The sequence below is a fragment of the Emydura macquarii genome, unplaced genomic scaffold (genome assembly GCF_026122565.2).
Source record: "Emydura macquarii macquarii isolate MOO-44397 ecotype Brisbane River unplaced genomic scaffold, CSIRO-AGI_Emac_v2 contig_480, whole genome shotgun sequence".
Classification (NCBI taxonomy): Eukaryota; Metazoa; Chordata; order Testudines; family Chelidae; genus Emydura; species Emydura macquarii.
In genome coordinates, this window is record NW_027130617.1 from 13949512 (window position 1) to 13963927 (window position 14416).

The 14416-nt window shown below is 37.9% G+C and overlaps 1 protein-coding gene across 1 annotated transcript; it reads left to right on the top strand.

Moving 5' to 3' along the window:
* Positions 1-960: 960 nt before the first annotated feature.
* On the top strand, positions 961-12896 carry LOC137146794 (uricase-like). Its single transcript, XM_067538278.1, has 7 exons — positions 961-1200; positions 2361-2477; positions 2603-2681; positions 7371-7557; positions 8195-8318; positions 8750-8833; positions 11240-12896. The coding sequence occupies exons 1-7, from the start codon at positions 961-963 to the stop codon at positions 11318-11320; spliced, it is 912 nt and encodes a 303-aa protein (XP_067394379.1). The 3' UTR covers positions 11321-12896.
* The last annotated feature ends 1520 nt before the right edge of the window (positions 12897-14416 follow it).

The following is a 14416-nucleotide window of genomic DNA, read 5'->3' on the forward strand; positions in this document are numbered from 1 at the left end:
CTTCCTGGGTCAACCCCTGCTTTCCTCTCTAAACTTCTAGTCCCAGATAAGGTAAAAAGAAAAAGAAACCAAACTATCAGCCCCAACTGAGCTCAACATATCATCCTATTTCTTCAGGGGGACTTCTCTGGCATGTATGTTGGGAGTCTACCAAGTAGGTCTGTCTTAGTCCCTAGCCTCCCGCTTCTGATCTGGATCACTGCCTTTTCAACCCTGTCTCCAGCTGGAGCATGCTTTAACTGTCCTTTAACCCCTTCCAACCCAGTGTGGTTAGTTGCCTTGTTCTTCTCCATTTGTTATATTCATTGGTTGTCTCTTCTCTTATACTTAGATTGTAAGCTCTTTGGGGGCAGGAAATTGTCTTTTTTATGTGTTTCTATAGTGCCTAGTACTATGATTGGGGTTCCTGGGAACTACCGCAATAGTAGTAGTAATAAAATAATAAATACATAAATACATAATAATGGGCTTCCTTCAGCAGTGTGTAATTCCACTTTTACGTTGGTGTAACTTCATTGTTTTTCTGCCTTACCACTGATTTCAGTGGAGTTACAGCCAATATATATGAGGAGTAACACAGTGGTACATCAGGCCTAATATCCATAGTGGCATGTTATATCAATCTTTGTCAAGCAGAACAGTTATTCCACACTATAGACAGATTACCTGGGGTGTTTGTACAGTGCCCAGTGAAACAGAGACCACAATAGTTGAGGTCTGTAGGCACAACTGCAATATAAATGTTAAATACTACTGCTATTGCTACTAATATTACCTTTTTAAAATGGTTTATTTCTTCCTGCCAAGATTTTACACCTTCACCTTTACCTCACTTATTGTAATTATCCTAGGTAACCACAAAAATAAAAATATCACCATTCATTGATAAAGAAACAGGTGTTTGATCCATCTAAGCCAGGCTCTGGCTTCCATTATAACTATGATCTCCACTGAGCAGAAATGTGTGTGTTTTCATTGCAGAATGAAGACCTGGAAATCTTAAATTCTGAGTATGGAAAGAATGTGATTAAACTCCTTCGCATTAGAAGAGATGGCAAGAAACACTGCATTAAAGACGTGGAGGCTTGTGTACATCTTAGGCTGGATTCTGTCAAGGAGTACACAGAGGGAGACAATTCTGCTATTATCCCTACTGACACCATGAAGAACACTGTCATTGCTTTGGCAAAATGCAATGGGGTATTCTTTTAAACTTTTCTATTTAGTATTGTACTGATAGGTATTTGTGATGCTGTCCTGGAATTTATTTGGAAGTAGTCATTGTACTTACTTTTCTGTTGTCATCATACATCAAACAATCTTTCCTCCTCATTCATTGGCCTGTCCTGTCCCCTTCCAAAGCTCACCCAATTCAAGAAGCTCCTCTCCAGGCAAAAGGTGAAGAGAGTTTGGGTGCGATCAAAATGCCTACTCTCTTTCATATGTTCTTCCTCTGTCTTCTTTCCAGTCTGGCACTGACGTTCCCTTCAAGATTTTGAACTGGGTCTTTCCTTTTTCCAGTACTAATTCTTTATACAAAACATTGACTTTCTCATCTGGTATTTGGTGCACAAATCTGAATAATCTATATTTTATATGTTGAAGACATTTTTAAGGCTTGGCTGATCTCTCTTGTCATGAATGCTTTTTTGCATCTGATCAGGCCAGATCCTCTGGATCTGTTACCCCTGAACTTTGTATGAATGCAATTCTGAAAGTATGAATGCAGTTCTGAATATGAATATTGGAACTTGGACCCTTCTTTAGTTTTTTTACAGAGACTTTTGTCTGGCAACAATAATAATAATAATACCTAGCTCTTATATAGCGCTTTCCCTCCATAGATCTCAAAGTGCTTTACAAAGAAGATAAATATAATTGCCCTCAGTTTAGTTTCATCAGCTAGTCTTTTAATGTCCTAATTCTATATAGCCTAATTATGTCATACTGTGTACCAAATACTCAATCTCATTTTTAGCTTTTATTCTTCTTCAGTTCTTATTATTCAATCAGACCATCCACCTGGAATGTTTTGACATTATATCTTCTAAGAGTCAGGTTCCAGTAGTGAAATCTCAATCCATTGATTCTAGCTTGCTCTGTCCTTTCCTCGGTGTGAATGCTACTATATGTAACGCATAAGGGATCTCTGATAAAATATGACTTTTTAGTTCCTATTGCAATTTAGAGTGCATGCTATTCAGGTGTAAGACAGATATTATCTTTATAAACCTAGAATCGAATGGCATCCATATCGTCCACCAAATCCATTTTCACCCAAAACATTTACAGTGATCCAGACTAATATGGCAATATATATTACATACCTGGTGCTCTCTAACAAGGTATTTGTTTTTTAGATCAAAACTATAGAACAATTTGCCCTAGATATCTGCAATCACTTCATTTCATCATTTTGTCATGTGGTGTATGTCAAGGTCTATATTCAAGAGGCACCATGGCAGCGTCTAGAAAAGGTATATAAAAATGCTGGTATAATGCAGTATTTATACTCTGCATAATTGTTTCTCTCAGTTCATTTTTTAAAAGCTATACTACTATGCACTGTAGTTTTACTTACAAATGTATTTTAAATTTGTAGAATGGAGTTCCCCATATCCATTCATTTATCTTTGTTCCTGAAGGAATTCGCTTTTGTGAAGTTGAACAGTGTCAGAATGGTGAGTAAATAATTTATAATTTTCTAACAGCATCATTACTTCTTCCTTAATGTCTTTATTGATTCAAAATAGACAGGTTTAGGGATAGTTGCAGGAGTTAAAGGTTCTTCATAGTGCTAAAACAAAGAAAGAGGCATACACAAAGTTTTTAATATGGATCTGATTCTGTGTCCTTGTTCACAGAATCATGGGTGAGCAAGTAATGTGGGATCCAGCCTTATATTTGTAAAGTTATCCTGAACCCATAATAATTACAATTCTTCACAAAGCATTACTACTTCATACACTCACAGAACTTAACTGGCTTCTGAAAATGACCTGTTTAAACTAATAGACTGTAGTACAGCCTACAATTTGACTATTAGTATTACTGTAACAGTCAATATTCTTCCAAAAACATAGAATTTAAGTCCATCTACCTTGTTTGCAGCAAACCCCCATGGATAGGCCTTGACTTTATTTTTAAAAAGATGCAATTTCAGCATTACAAATCAGGCCTGATTGTAAGAAGGACCTCAGCTTAACCTCTGAAATTGCACCAATACCTCTGTTCAAGCAATTTTTCACAGGTAAACACTCAAATGTGTGCATGCAAATTCTGCATTTCTTGCATAAACAAAACTCTCATTGACTTCAGTCAGAGTTTTGGAGTGCTCAAGAAGTGCAGGATATAAGGCTGCATTTGTATATGTAAATTAGGATATAATGTGTCTGGCTACCAATCTGAATGTATTAATTCCAGTTCATTGCTGTGACTGCCAAGAAGAGTGCCATCAGATCCAAATATGTTGGTGTTTTATGTGACATGGAGATGTAATGTTGGGAACTAGACTGAGATCATTATAGTGTAAAGCACGATGATCCTGCCAAGATACAATGGGACATGTTACATAACCCACTAGAAGTTCTTTCCAGGTTTAATAAAACTGTGAAACAGGAAGTAGACTGGATGTTTCATAGGATGGGTACTAGGTTACAAAACCTTTCATCTCTAGGTTACAAGTTTGAATCCTGCTTCAATCAGCAGCAATTAAAAGTTGTTGCTATCTTATGGTTGTTCAGAAGCTAAGGAGTCATTTGTTACTATTTGTATCGGAGTAGTGGCTAGAAACTATTTAAATTGTGAACACTAAACAGCTCTGAATAGCTTATTCTGAGTGTGTTTCTAGTATTTCAATCATTAGAAAAGGCAGTCAGATACAAATTTCCAGTGAATTGTGGCCTTGGTTTTTCATAGAAACAGATGTTTTATGATTCTGGACACATTTAACTATTGCCACATTTTTGGCAGCATGAGCAGCACTGATTTGGTTTCCATATCTTTCTATGAAAATTCCTTTTTTAATTTCCTAGCAAAAGTTAAGAGAGAAACCTGAATGAAATTAAAGAATTGTTTTCTTGAAAGCTCCTGATTTTAGTACATTAAAGAGGATCTCAGTTGTTCAGTGTCTAAAGACACATCATCAAACCTTTGTACACCACATGCATAAAAGCTGCAAATGTTTGTGTGATGAGGTAGTCTGTCCCTTAAAGGTAGAGGTGCCTAAAGGTAGTGGTCCCCCTCACATGGCATGGTCCTTTAAGATTTTGAAAGTTCTGATATATAGACAAGCACCAAGGCGATACTGACAGAATGGAAGCAGTTTAAAAAATAAGTGGTACTTGGGAGAAAATCCTGTCACTGTGTCTTTAAGGGCCAAGGCCAGGAACCTTGCAGAGAGGGTGTTGCAAGGTTCCCCTCTCAGCCAACCAATTAGTCATGAGCCGGGAGAAGGGGACCAGCATAGATGCTGCCTTGTCCCTCATAGCAGTACCAATGCCAGCAGGAGATTTGCCTGCAGAACCCTCAGAGCCTGAGGACTAACTGGGGAAGAAAGGACCACTTAGGAAGAAGCTAAGGTCCTACAGCTGGCTAACTTACAACCCCATTGCAAGGAGGAGAGCTGGGGATTCCTGTTTTGAGAAAATGACCATATGAAGCACTACCCCTGTTCCAGGAAGTTGGAGTGGGTCTCTTGAAGAGGGACAAAAAGCTGACTAGGACTCTTATATGAATCCAGAGTCTGGTGACCTAGGGTTACCAGTGAGTTAAGTTACAGTCTGTAGAAAGACTTAATGAATCAGACCCCACGAACGGAGTCTATGTTTTGAACCAACCTAAGTCTGGAGAATTGATTGAAAGATTCTGAGGGGTGCTGAGTGCATTTCACCTGCAGGGCCACAAAGGGGCATGCTGCAGGGAGCACCCCATGACAATTTGCAAGAAAAACCAAACTCACCAAAATGACTTACTTTCAATTCTCAGTCTTGCTGTCTTGCAGCCTCTTAACAGTTTTCTCTGGATTTCCTGCATAGGTGAGGAGTAACGCTAGACAGGGTTTTCAACCATTTCCTGCCTTTTTTTTTTAAAGTAATTGTCTCTATTTTTAATTTTCCTCCTACACACCTACTAACCAGACTTTGAAATTTACCTCTCAGCAGCCCTACTATTCTTTTGCTCTGCTACTAAAAAGAGCTCTGTGAGAAAAATACAATCATAAACTTGTTTCATTACCAATGTATTGAATGTTAAAGAGCACAGAGCTTTTGTGATCCAAAAAAATAATAATTTAATTGATTCAACATTAACAACTGAAAAGAAAATGCAAATACTGTATATATGATTAGCATAAAATAGGATATTTAATCTTTTGATAAACATTGCGTAGCTGCTCAGACATTATTGTAATGAGCTTAAGAAGTGATAGATAGATAATGTGATAGATAATGTGAAAATCACAGAGAAAGAATAAATTAGAACCTCATGATTATCATTGGTGAGAAAATGTTTTTCATACAAAAATGTCAATTTTTAGTAGAACAAACACACCCCCATCCCAAAACAATAACAGATCACATCTGCCAAAAAAACCCAAAGAATCCAGATACCCCCCAATTTTTTTTTTTTTTGTTTTTTTTTGTTTTCTGCAAAAAATGGTGCAACAGAATCTCATTATTTTATGTGGAGTGCAAACAGTTTTCATTAAAAATTTTGTTTTGTTGAAAACCCAATTATCTGTCAAAAACAGTTTTGATGGAAAACTTTCAACCATCCCTACTCACAATGCCACTTTTACACAATCATTTTTCAGAGTATAAGCACCCTTCAAAGACTATATCCAATTGCCAATGCCCTGAGCCATCTAGTCCCTACCAGCAGAAAGAAATTTATCCTTATCTCGTTTATAAGAACAGACTCCCTTTTGGACCCATAGAGTCTCAGTTTTGGAGACATCTTGGTGTAGTTGCAAGGTTGGTGTTGCATGCTTTACATATGTCATATTGATATGTATGTGGGGCATGTGCTTCTCCAGTGCTTAAAAAAATGAAATATTTCTCAACTGTCACTAGTGATAACTCTTAAGTATCTTAATAGAAAGCCTTGTGATAGATCAACCATTCATGTACCTGAAAGAGGTTTGATTGTTAGCAAGGACCAAACAAAAAATTAGCTTCTCTTGCTCAGAGAAATCAGTTATCAACATAATCAAAAGGATTTGATATCTGAAAAATCCTAGTATGGTCATAGACTCATAGATTTTAAGGCCAGTAGGAATGATCATCTAGTCTGACCTTTTGCACATTGCAGGCCCACAGAACCTCAGTCACCCACACACTCCTGTAGAAGCTCTTTAACCTCTGTCTGAGTTACTGAAGTCCTCAGATCTTGATTTAAAGACTTCAAGTTACAGAGAATCCACCATTTACTCTAGTTCAAACCAGCAAATGACCTGTGCCTCATGCTGCAGAGGAAGGTGACCTCCTGCCCCAATGTCTTTGCCAGTCTGACCTGGGGAAAATTCCTTCCTGACTCCAAATGTGGTGATCAGTTAGACTTAGAGCATGTGGACACCTGGGAAAGAATTCTCTGTAGTAACTCAGAGCCCTTTCCTCTAGCATCTCTGGCCATTGGAGATATTTGCTAATAGCAGTTGCAGATGGGCCATATGCCATTGCAAACAATGTCACCATATCTTCCCCTCCCTAAACTTCCCCTTCCAAGTGCAGTCTTAAAACAAGTTAAGTTTTTGCCCTCACTACTCCCCTTGGAAGTCTGTTCCAGAATTTTACTCTTCTGAAGTTAGAAACCTTCGTCAAATTTCAAGCCTAAACTTGTTCATGTCCAGTTTATAGCCATTTGTTCTTGCAGCAGCATTGGCCCTTAACCTAAAAAACTCATCTCCTTCCCTGGTTGTTTATCCCTGATGTACTTAGAAAGAGCAATCCTATCTCCTCTTGTCCTTTGTTTTGTTAAGTTAAACAAGTCAAGCTCCTTAAGTTTCCTCTTATCCAAAAACACTTCTCAAATAAAAAAGTCAAGAAATCTTCTGGCCGGTATTGAGAAAGCTATGATCTTCTTATTGACTTCTAATGGAAGTTAGATTGGGTGTGTGCCTCTCCTTTAGAGGAAGGGCTTAGCACCTTTCAGGATCAAATGCTAACTTCTGATGTTTAGAAGTTGGCTCTCAGCTACCTACATGTGTGAAGAAAATAATTTTTAACAATACCTAAGTATCACACAAATACATAAAATTGCAGCTTGGGATGAACACTGTATGGTTATGGAACTGACTTCAGCCCTGCCAAAGAGTTCCCATCTCCCTGCATGAATGGAGCTCACCTTTTTCTTCCGATATTTCTGGATCACAGGTTGTCCACTTATTTTCTCTGGAATTAAAGATCTGAAGCTTAAGAAAACAACACAGTCTGGATTTGAAGGCTTCTACAAGGACAAATACACCACAATTCTTGAGACAAGTGACAGGGTTTTAAGTGCAGAACTGTTCTGCAAGTGGTGCTATGGCGGGTGCCAAGATATTGACTTTGACTGCGTATGGTATGTACTGTATTGAATTATGTCCGCTGGCAATGTTATTATCCTATACTCTCTCTAAAAACAAACAGATCTTCCATATGCAGTGGGCACTGCACAGACTGTGCCCTAAAAGCAACCCCAGCTTACTTTTTGTTACAATTAAAACTGCCTTATTTCAGTTCTCTGGACCTGATTTTCACAGTTGCTGTGAATCCACAGCTCCCATTGAATTCAGCTGAAGTTCTGAGTGTTTAGTTCTTCTGAAAATAAGGCTCGGAGTGCTAGATTATCTGTTGGTGCAAACTGGCGTAGATCCACTGTGGAATTGTGCCAATTTACACCAGCTGATGATATGGGTCATTTGTATTTGAATACAGAGCACCTCTGCAAAATATGAAGTTGCATCAAATGTGTTAAATTCTTTAAATAAAATGATTATTTGCAGTATTGTAGGATTGGGGGTAGGTGGATTGGGGAGAAGTTATGGGAACAGGGGAGAGGACTTAGTATAAATGCTGTGTTACATCTGTTGTTAGGAAGATGTAGGAAATTAAAATTACAATAGTAAAAAATTAGAGAAAAAGGACAAGCATAATGAAAATTAATAAAATGTTTCATCACTAATTTTAGATCTTTACTTTCAAACAATATTTTTAAGGGACACTGTTCACGAAAGTGTCCTTGAGGCATTTTCTGGGCCACTTGACTGTGGGGAATATTCACCCTCTTACCAGAAGACTGTCAATAATATTCAGATGCTTATCCTGGCGAGAGTTCCACAGGTATCTTTTTCACTGTTTAATATTTAGCTCATAAAATAAATATAGTAGTGTGGTCCCCTGAGAAGTTCAGGCCCATGTGAGTTATATGCTAACTGGTAGATAAACTAAGTAAAATATGAAACTGCCTGAAGATGCAGCTAGCTGTGTTGGAAAAATGAGAATGTACACAAAATGCCGACCTGTGAAGTGCAAAGCACTTTCTGGAAAGACAATGGAAGTGAAGGGCATTAAGAAGAAGACGTAGTAAAAAAAGGGAAAGAATGCTACAGAATAATGTGCAAGTGTTTCTAAAACAGCTCTGTTTTATTCTTTGTGCTCATCTTTCTTTTGTGATCTTTCAGTTGTTTTTCTTTACAATTAATGAAAAATGTAATAGATTGTCATGTTTGAAAGTAGTGTGACAAATTGTGATGCCTATTTTATGGTTTCAGATAGGGGAAGTTGAAGTCATCTTGAACAACATTCATTATCAAGTCATAGACCTGAAGAAACTGGGATTGACCAATGAAAAGGAGGTGAGGGAATGTTTAAAATATTAAATGTACAGAATAATCTAAAAACCCCATTCCACTGCAACAGGCACAGTAGTCAGATAACTTCTGTTCAACAGAATTAAGGGATCAATGCTCACATTATGAAGGAAAAGTTTGGGGAAAAGGGAGTCTCTGTCTCATAAGGTTCAATCTTACATCTAAGGGCAGTTTGCCTGTATGCAGATTGCAAGATTATGCTCATTTCTCCAAAAACATTTGTCTATGTACCATTAAGGAAAACATTATGAAATAGAATGAATTACTGTTTTCTCTGTTGAGTTTGATTTTTAGTGAGGATGTTGACCTGTGAAGTTCTAATTTAGCATAAAATTTACGTAACTCAATTACACAGCTATCAAGCCTGAATCACCAACCTTCTGAGATTTGGAGAAATTCTCTTCTCACTTATGTAAATTGAAAGTAAAGCCACAGTGAAGGTATGTCTACACTGATGGCAGCAATCCGCTGCCACAGATCTATTTATCCGGTTTGATTGAGCGGCAGTGAAGACACGCTCAATCGATCCGGAAGTCAATCTAATAAAACCACCTCCCCAAAAAGCGTAATGCTGCGTCAACGGGTACGCATTTCCCATCAGCGCAGTGCAGCGGAGACGGCACACGAAATGGAAGTTACAAAGTCGACGGGAGTTTCGCAAGCTACTGCTGCTGAATTTTGCTGGCAGTGTATACCAGGCCTAAGCCAATTCTTGGTCCCAGTATGGATCATTTGTATTGTTCTGGTCTTGAAGAGGGGCCATAAAAACTAGTTTAACTGCTTCCTATGGATTCCGTCTGATGGTGTAGGGCCAGTATATTGACTGTGTGGTGAAGAAAAGAGAGTGTGGCCAGAGCATTGCTGTACTAACTGATAGGTCTCAAAATATAATTATAAACAAGGAATCTTGACTGAATGGGTCTGTTTCTGGTGGAGCCCCAGAGGGATGGGTTCTTGGCTTTACACTATTTAACATTTTTATCAATGACTTGGAAGAAAACATAAAATCACCACTGATAGTTTGCAGATGATTAAAAAATTGGAGGAGTTGCAAATAATGAAGAGGACAGAATACTGATTCAGAGTGATCTGGATCACTTGGTAAACTGGGCACAAGCAAACAATATTTATTTTAATATGACAATGTAAATGTATATAATAGGAACAAAGAATGTAGGTAATATTTACAGGATGGGGGATTCTATCCTGGGAAACAGTGTCTCTGAGAAAGATTTGAGGGTTGTGTTGGATAACTAGCTGAACATGAGTTCCCAGTGTGATGCTGTAGCCAAAAGAACTAATGTAATCCTGGGATGCATAAACAGGGAATCTTGAGTAGTAGAGAGGTTATATTACTCTGTGTTTGGCAGTGGTGTGATTGCTGCTGGAATACGGTGTCCTGTTCTGATGCCCACAATTCAAGAAAGATGTTGATAAATTGGAGCGGGTTCCAAAAAGGGACATGAGAAAAGAGAAAGTTAAGTGGTGACTTGATTACAGTCTACACATATCTACATAGGAAACAAATATTTTAAAATGGGCTCTTCAGTCTGTCAGAGAAAGTTATAACACAATCCAATGGCTGGAAGTTGGAGCTAGACAAATTCAGACTGGAAATAAAGTGTAAATTTTTAACAGTGAGGGTAATTAACCATAGGAACAATTTACCAAGGGTCGTGGTGAATTCTCCATCATGAACAATTGTTAAATCAAGATTGGATATTTTTTGAAAAGATATGCTCAAGGAATTAGTTTGGGGAAGTACTACAGCCTGTGTTATGCAAGAGGTCACACCAGATTATCACACTGGTCCCTTCTTGTCTTGGTATCTATGAATCTATCCAGAACTCCTCAGCTGCCTGAACACCCTTTGATATTTTGTTGCAGCTGGGCACAAGTTAGAACTGGGCACAACTCAGGGATTGGGCAGGGGGCAAGAATGGAAGGTGGCATAAAGCATTTGTACAACTTCCCTTCAGTGGCCATTAGTACTGCCCAGTTGAGGAGCTAATGTGATGAAGTTACACTGATGCATACCTGGTATAAGTGAGAAGAAAATCAGGCTACTTGATATTATGATTGCCACTTTTGATAGATGAATGGATTAGTCTCTCCTTGATCCCTTCAGATCTGGGTCCCCTTCCCTCACTATTCTTACCATGGCCCCTTTTGAATAGACAGTATAGGTCTGCTCCTGCTCCCATTTAATTCTGTAGCAAATCTCCCATTGAACTCAATGAGGGCAGGAAAGGTCCCTATGGGCTTGATCTTGTGAGGTGTTCAGTGCTCTCAGGTTCTAATGAATACTGATTTTAGTTCTGTGATACTTCTGAGGCTAATGGGTACTCCAGCTGGAGAAGAGTTATTTATATGTGTGCCATTTATATTCAGGTTCTGATCCCAGTGGAGACTCCCTATGGTTCTTGTACATGCGTACTCCGTAGAAAGAGGTGTTTAGAAGAGCAAGACTAAGATGCAAGAGATGAGAAGCAACGTCAGTGAAGTTGATGGATGTTTCAACAGGGGACAAACTAAACATCTGGGCTCCACTCATGCATACAGGATTAATTTACCATGTGGTTTTCTTTTCAGAATGTATCCATTCCATTTATTGACCTATTTATCTATTGCCTGACTATTGCAGAGTCAAATGACAGAGATTGGGATTTTGAAAGGAGTCTAAGGATTCAGATATCCAAATCCCATTGAATCTCAATAGGATTTGTGCACCTAGTTCCCTTGGGTTCCTTTAAAAATCCCAACTAGAAATATTAAAATCAGTTCATTAGAAGACAACTATTTTCAGGTTTATGATGAAAGTTCCCGTTAATGTCTGTAATGTGCTTTGCACATTTAAAATCCTGAATAGGTTCTATAAATTATTATTATTTATTGATGTTTATGCATTAATGCATTCTTTCTACTTACACTAAAATTAATTTATAATCAAGAGAGCAAATCATTAGGTGATGTAAACTTCATTACTTCAGTGGATTACACTAATTTACATAGCTGAGGATCTGGTCCAATATTTGTAAATTTAATAATGCAGAATTATTACTTCTATTTCCAATGTAAATTAAATTGGACCCAAATTTCTTCATGAAGCAAATGAAGAAATAAAATCAAATTCTACGTACCTATATATTATATCTTCTTAACAATATTAATAATAAAGATGTTGACTAATTTCCATGTATGTGTTCTGATTACACAGCTGCCACATTATTACTAATCAAATAAACAGCTATGGGGAATATACAACTGTATAATTGCTTCTGTATTAATCACTGAAATGCTTAAAGGTATTGGGCTATCTCTGTGAGGTTCTTGAGATCTTCTTCTTTAATTTAATTTGTTATTACTTTTGAGCAGGCAGGAGGAGGAGTCAATCCAAGAAGTGAGCTATTGCTTTTTCTGGGGAAATAATAAGTAGACAAAGTCTACTTCATTTACAACTTGTTTAAAATGTTTAGTTACTCCAGGATATAGGTTTGAGCAAAGATATTAAATAGCAAAATCAGCGAATATTCCTATATGCTCACAACCTACAGCTAATACCTGCACAATATAAATCTTGCTCAACTTCTATTATCTTGTAAGTGCTCCTTTTAGTTTCCAAGGGCAGGATTTTAAAAGCAATTAAATGATATGGGACTTTTGCCTAAGTCACTCAGGCACTTTTGAAAAATCTCACCCCAAAAGCCTTTGTGCATTAAACTCCTCACTCAATACATTTAGACTTATTTTGCCCTACTGGATCTGATCATGTGCTTTGGGTAGCATTAGAAATTGGGGAACACATCCTGAACAGGCTCTTGGGAAACTGAGGTTGCTTGCAACATAGGAGCATCTCTCTCACACCCAACTAGTTTGATCTGTAGTACTTTTAACTCTATGTTGGGACATTCCTTTCTTCTTTCTGTGATGTTTATTGTATTACACTTCAGAGTTTCAGATCTTTACTATTCTGCTACACTGTAATTTAATGACTGCATGGGCTTTTAGTGTATCTATGTAACTTTTAATGGGAAAATAAAAAGCAAAGTTAAAAAGAAAGCTGATTATTGGCCATTTATTGAATGAGAGATGAGGCCATATGGATCTCATTAAAATGAATATGTACTTGATAATATTACTAACATTAATTTCAGACCATTCCCAAAAAAGATGATCCAATCCTCCTATTTAAGAAAATAGGGGAAGGGTCCCCCTGAACATTTCATTACCATCTCTTCCTAGGTTAACCAGGTAATTTATTGTCTGTGGACAGCCTGCTCATTGCTGTTAGACTAAATTAATAGAAGAAATAATGCAGGAAGAAGACAGCAAAATCCTTATTCAGACTTCCCATTGGTTCCGAACAGATATCATTACTCATGGCATGCAGTCTCTAGAACTGTGTCACCATGCAGGCAACTTAGCTCAGATTTGTAACAGTACTTAAGCATTGCTCTGCTCATAACTGCAATGCATAATAGCCAGATTTTTAAAGGTATTTAGGTGCCTAACTCTCACTGATTTCAATGGCAGTAAGGCACCTAAATACCTTTAAAAATCTGGGTCTAAATGACTTAGGCCATGTCTACACTAACAAGTTTACAGCAGTGAGCTGTAATGATACAGCTGCGCTGCTGTAAGAGCGCTCACTTAGCTGCTTTGTGCCGATGGTAAAAAGCTCTCCTGTCAACATAATAAAACCACCTAAACGAGTGGTGGTAGCTATGTCAGTGGAGAAGCTCTCTTGCTGACATAGCGCTGTGCACATGAGTGCTTATGCTGGCAAAACTATGTTGCTCGGGGGGTGTCTTTTTCACACCTCTGAGCAACAAAAGTTTTGCTGACATAAGTGGAAGTGTACACATGGCCTTAGAAGTTAAGTTCCATTTTTAAAAGTGACTGAGGCACATGGGATCCCAAGTCCCACTGAAAATCAAACTGGGATTTAGTCATCTAAATCACTTAGGCTTTGTGACATGGAATAGAGCAACACCTAAATATCTTTACAAATCTGGGCCTTTGCGTTAGGCAGGCAACAGACTGATAAGTAAAAAAGTGCTAAACATCTAACAAAAATTCACAAGAGAAGAGGTGTTATCCCTCATTTCCTGATCAAATTCCAATTTAGATCATTACATTCTATCTACCTAGACTTCTAAACAGCTTTGACAGAGAAAGTGCACAGGAGCAGACCCATTGCTTATAAAGCTCTTTGGTAACCTATGAGATGAAAGGTGAAGCGTATGGTAAATGTAAATCATTACCATTAAAAATAGGTTGCCTAGCAATATTCCTCTGCCAATTACTAAAATGTGGGCTGTGAAGTCTTCCATCAAAATAATAAGTGTTGGACCTTGTATCTTTGTGCTGTCTTTCCATGTAGTTCACTAATGATCTATGGACACAAGTTCCTACCATTTTGGTTTCCATTCCTATAGCACCCAGCATCTGTCCAGTCCTGGTAGCTGGTCAGGAAGGTCTCACTACAAGCCCCATCAGCTACTGATCAAGCTCCAGGTACAACCAACTTTATATAAAGAAGTGTATGCACAGAAAGATTTTGTTAAG